At 32.9% G+C, this 5,349-nt stretch overlaps 1 protein-coding gene across 1 annotated transcript; it reads left to right on the top strand.

Annotated features, from left to right (window-relative positions):
* Positions 1 to 2,703: 2,703 nt before the first annotated feature.
* Positions 2,704 to 4,379, top strand: LOC140442493 (uncharacterized). The gene is made up of 2 exons (XM_072533561.1): positions 2,704 to 3,388; positions 4,372 to 4,379. Exons 1-2 carry the CDS (start codon positions 2,704 to 2,706, stop codon positions 4,377 to 4,379), a joined length of 693 nt encoding a protein of 230 aa, XP_072389662.1.
* The last annotated feature ends 970 nt before the right edge of the window (positions 4,380 to 5,349 follow it).

The following is a 5,349-nucleotide window of genomic DNA, read 5'->3' as shown; positions in this document are numbered from 1 at the left end:
ATTTTGTGGACAGCTTGTTTACTAGTTTGTGTGTGATTGGGCGTTTTTCTTTGAAATTCGAAAGCAGCAGGGTGCATGAGGATTATTATAGAATGTATAAGTTGTTGACAAATCTAAAATTATATTATTATATTATAAAATATACAAAAAAAAACATAAATAATATATTAAATAATATATGGATGTTATTGAACTTTTAGTTCACAAAGAAATATTTAGAAAACATTTCTGTTAGATAATAAAATGTCTCTCTTATGTGGTTGGTGGAAGAATCAACAAAAGAATGGAAGTATTGGAAACCATCAAGACACGAAAGCTGCAATACCTGGGGCATGTTATGCGTAATGAGAGATACAACCTACTTCAATTGATTATACAAGGGAAAATCCAGGGCAAGAGAAGTGTAGGAAGAAGAAGAATCTCATGGTTGCGTAACTTGAGGGAATGGTACGGATGCACATCAATTGAACTATTCAGAGCAGCAGCATCTAAGATCAGAATAGCCATGATGATTGCCAACCTCCGTCGCGGAGATGGCACGTGAAGAAGAAGATGTGGTTGGTAAGGGAATAACGAATACTAGTCTCTAAGTTAAAAAACAGATTGTAAAAACAATATTTATTTACTATTTCAGAACGCGGAGATCAAAGAAGTAAGCTGAAAATATGGACGTGAAACGTCAGAAGTAGGTACATACGAAGTAGGAGCACTAAAAAACAAATATCATGGCAAAATATGGATTAGACGTACTAGCGTTGCAAGAAACAAAACAACTAGGAAATAACATAGTAGACATAGGGGAGAGCACTATCTTTAAAAGTGGAGGAGTGTTAGAGAACAGATACTTCGGTGTTAGATTTATGGTAAATAATAGAATCAAAACATTGGTGGTAGATTTTCAACCGATCTCAGACAGAATACATTACTTAAGGTTGCGTGGAAAGTATAGAAAAATAAGTTTTGTGAACGTACACACACCCACGGAGGAAAAATATATAGAAACTAAAGCCGAATTCTACGAAAAGCGTAGATCTACTGAGAGATTTAAATGCGAAAGTCGGTAGGGAAGAACTTTATAGGCATATAACAGGAGGGAAAAGTTTACATCAAGAAAGTAACCAAAATGGATAAAATGGGATGCAATTGATACAATTTGCAATGGAGAATAAAATGAAGATAATCAGTATATAATTCGACCATAAAGACATATTTAAAGTAAAGTGGATATCCCCAGATGGGCAAAGTAAAAACCAAATCGATTACATATTAATAGAAAATAAACATGCCAGAGCTATCAGAGATTGTAGAAGTTATAGAGGTACAGATGCCAGTAGTGATCATATATTGGTAATAGCCAAACTTAAACAAGGTCTACTTGTAAAACTAAATGTTTTAAAAGACTGAAAGAGATATAACGTGGTCTTACTTAAGGAAAAACAAGTGGCAAAGAGGTTAGAAAATGAGATTAACACAAGATTAGAGGAAGACAACTAAATGGCTGATACATTGAAAGAAGAATGGAGTAAAATCGAAACATCAATGACAGAAGCAGCCTAAGTTTGCTTAGGCAATACAAGAGCGAAGAGAGAAGAAGACTGGTTCGACAAGGAATGTAAAAGAGCACTAATGCTAAAAAATAAGGTAAAGTTGAAAAAAGATAATAATAGATCCCAATAAACAATTACAGAACATGAGACGAAAACGAAAGAAGCTAAAAGAATCTGCAGACAAAAAAATAGAGAATATTTGGAAAGAAAATTAAAAACAATAGAGCTTACAGCATTACATTAGCAAAGAAATAAAAATTTCTATCAAGAAGTGAAGAGAAACAGACAAACAAATAACATGCAAACAATTTTTTGTAGGAATAAAGAAGGATTGCTCCTTGGACACACTGAAGAGAAATTAAACAGATGGGCACAATATTTTGAAAAACTGCTAAATAATGAACAACAGATGCAAACAGAGGAGGCAATGGGCCAATCATAGGATAATGATGAGGAGTACGTAAAGGAACCAACAGAACAGGAAATAAAGGAAACAATAAAATGGTTTAAAAAGGGTAAAAGTGCAGGGGAGAATGGAATCACGGCGGAAATTTTAAAAAAAGGAGTGGTCATACTGCAAAGAAAGCTATGTAATTTGATACTGAAGGTGTGCAGAGAGTAGAAAATGCCAGAGAGATGGAGTAATGCCGTAATTTGCCCAATACATAAAAAAGGTGACAGAACTCTTTGTGAAAATTACAGATGGATAGAGCTACTGGATGTTGTGTACAAAATATTAGCAAAGAACGTGATAGATTGAAAAATACAAGAATGGCATAGTACGTGAATATCAAGGAGAGTTTAGAGCAGGAAGATCGACAGTGGATCAAATATTTACCTTAAAATTGATACGAAAATAAGAGTTACGAACAAAACCTAGGACTCCACATGCTCTTCATTGATTTTAAATCACTGTGACTCTAAATAACTCTATCGATCAGCAAAAGTTGTATAAAGCTCTACAAAATTTAGGAATCTTAAAAAAGTTGATAAAATTATTGAAAATGTCCGTAACAAGTACAAACAATAGAGTGGTCATAGAAGGAAGTATGTCAAATCTGTTTTCGGTTACAGGAAAGGGGTTAATTTTCGGAGGATTAAGACATTCAAGGACCCACATTCTACTGATCTGTTTAACTTAGTCTTGGAGACAATAATGAGAGAAAGTAAGACCAAAACTACGGGTACCATTTTCCACTATAAACAGCAATGTATAGCGTACGCAGATAATGTAGTCAGAAGAAAAAAAGAAATTGAACACATGTTTAAGAACTTTGAAGATAAAGCAAGAAAATTTGGGTTGTATATAAATGAAGAGAAAACGAAGTATATGCAAATGCGTAGTGAGATAACAGAACACAATAAATTCGTTAAACTTAAAACAAGAGGAAAGGATTACAAAATTGAAAATGTCAGCCAGTTCGAGTATTTGGGTGTAACAATAACGAATAAAGGGGACGAAGAAAAAGAAATAGAAAAGAGAATATTAAAAGTAAGTAGAGCAATAGGCTCATTAAACAATATTCTAAAAGCAAAAAATGCATGTAGGGCAGCAAAAATTCAAATATATGAAACAGTCATTCGGCCAGTGGCAGTGTATGCCTGTGAGATCTGGACTATGAATAAGAAAGATGAAATGAAAATCGAGATCTGCGAAAGGAAGGTGTTACGGAAGATTTTTGGTCATATTAGGACAGCGGAGGAAAACTGGTCAAGAAGAACAAATAAAGAGGTAATGGAGATGTATGGAAAACCCCTAATTGTACAAAAAGTCAAAGCACAGAGAGTCAGCTGGTTAGGTCACATCCCTCGAATGCCAGGTGCTTTTGGAGGAGGCGGGGGTAAAATGAAGAGAGGAAGACTGCGAAAAGCTTTAGCTATGCCGATACCTTTTACCTTTATTTTACTATCAACTCGCATTAACCTTTTTCGTGTTGTTTGAAACGTTCTAAACGTTTGGCATTCCTTTCCTCAGGTAGCTTAACTTCCTCCGTGGATGTGTTAGTTGTTGCTCTGGAAACCTCAGAGTCTTCTAACATTATTGCCACAAATTGGTCGCATTGCTCCTGTAGTAATCCTTTCCCAAGTTAATATGCTCCCTTACTAACTTGGCTGCACCGTACTGAAGACGACCAATAGTCAGAAATACGTATATACGGTTGCCTTCCATCTTATACAAATATTTGATTATATTTTTTTTTCCTTTGTAGCGAGCTATGCCGATACCTTTTACCTTTATATATATATATATATATATATATATATATATATATATATATATATATATATATATATATATATATATATATATATATATATATATATATATATATATATATATATATATATATATATATATATATATATATATATATATATATATATATATATATATATATATATATATATATATATATATATATATATATATATATATATATAACAGCGCCACAGGTCTTGAAGGCCCTTGGCTTCTATTGTCTTCGTTTTTTCCACTTCTTACCGTTAACGAGATTCGACGTTACATGTGTGTGACACACATGTAAACACATTTTTTTAAACTTGTATAACCTAACAAACTAACAACACAAGCTATATTAAAAAGCTTTATTAGAACAATATTAAAACAATATTAATCATACATTTTTTCAACGAAAATGGCGGTTGACCTTAGCGCATTCAGCAAAATTAAAAAAAAAATGTTTTATGGTTGGATCATACGCTTAAAAAGCGATAAGAGTACAGTAATTGTTTATTGGTAGCACTATGTGAGATCAGTGAAAACACTCCTTCGAGAACTTCTGTTATGTTTGTGTTATTTCAGGAGTTTAAGTTGCTTCAAAAAGTATTCTTTTTATAATATATATATTATATAAAAAAGATAATGACTTCTGAATATATAAATACGAGACTATTTGAGCAGAGGAAACATATAACATAGTCTACAGGTTTACACCTGGTTTACCGACGGTCTATAAGTTCAGAAATTAACATTTCTAAATTAATATCAAGATATTTGTACGTAGGAGAATAGGAATAGCCAAAAATGCTATGAGTCGATTATCAAAACTATTGAAAGGTTACTCCTTGTCGAAGAACAACAAAATGGGATATGAAGGTGCTATAATTTTTCGTATAATGTTACGGGTGTGAAATATAAACAATGAAATTGGACAATTAGAAAATAATTGACGTCTTCGACATATGTGCTGGAGGTCAATCCTTCGGATCTCTTGGACAGAGCAGGGAACAAATCACTCAATCCTCCAATTGCTTTATAGTTAGACTCAACTCTTCTCTATTTGCCTCACAAGCATCTTAAAGTTTTTTGCATGCATGTAAATAACTTTTAAATGTACTAAATCACTCAATACATTAGCGTCCGTTAAAACAACTATGTTATTATATTACCACAGAAAGCATCGAATCGTATTCAGGCATTTTAAATATCATTAATAGGCCCGATCGGAACTGGCCGACCCAGCTCACATAAGATCCCCGTACAAAAAGCGTTTGAAGTTAAGCAGCTTGCCGGACAACGATTTATATTGTCGTGTTTATGCTTGCTGTTTAGGCACCAGACGATCGGGCCTACGACGACCATCGTTGTCACTTGTATGTAATTATCGAATTGTAATATAAATTTTCTTTTAAATTATGATAAAAAATATGTAACATAATCTATAATTGTAACATATTTTTAAACAAACATCACCATTGCAAACAAGTGCATGGTTGCCCAAATAAATTTTAAAAAATTCGTAAAATTTTAAGAAAAAAGAATCACATTTGCATGATTTCT

The sequence above is a fragment of the Diabrotica undecimpunctata genome, chromosome 5 (assembly GCF_040954645.1).
Source record: "Diabrotica undecimpunctata isolate CICGRU chromosome 5, icDiaUnde3, whole genome shotgun sequence".
NCBI classification, from domain to species: Eukaryota; Metazoa; Arthropoda; class Insecta; order Coleoptera; family Chrysomelidae; genus Diabrotica; species Diabrotica undecimpunctata.
Note: the sequence above shows the minus strand (reverse complement) of the source record. Positions and strands in the feature narration are given on the sequence as shown.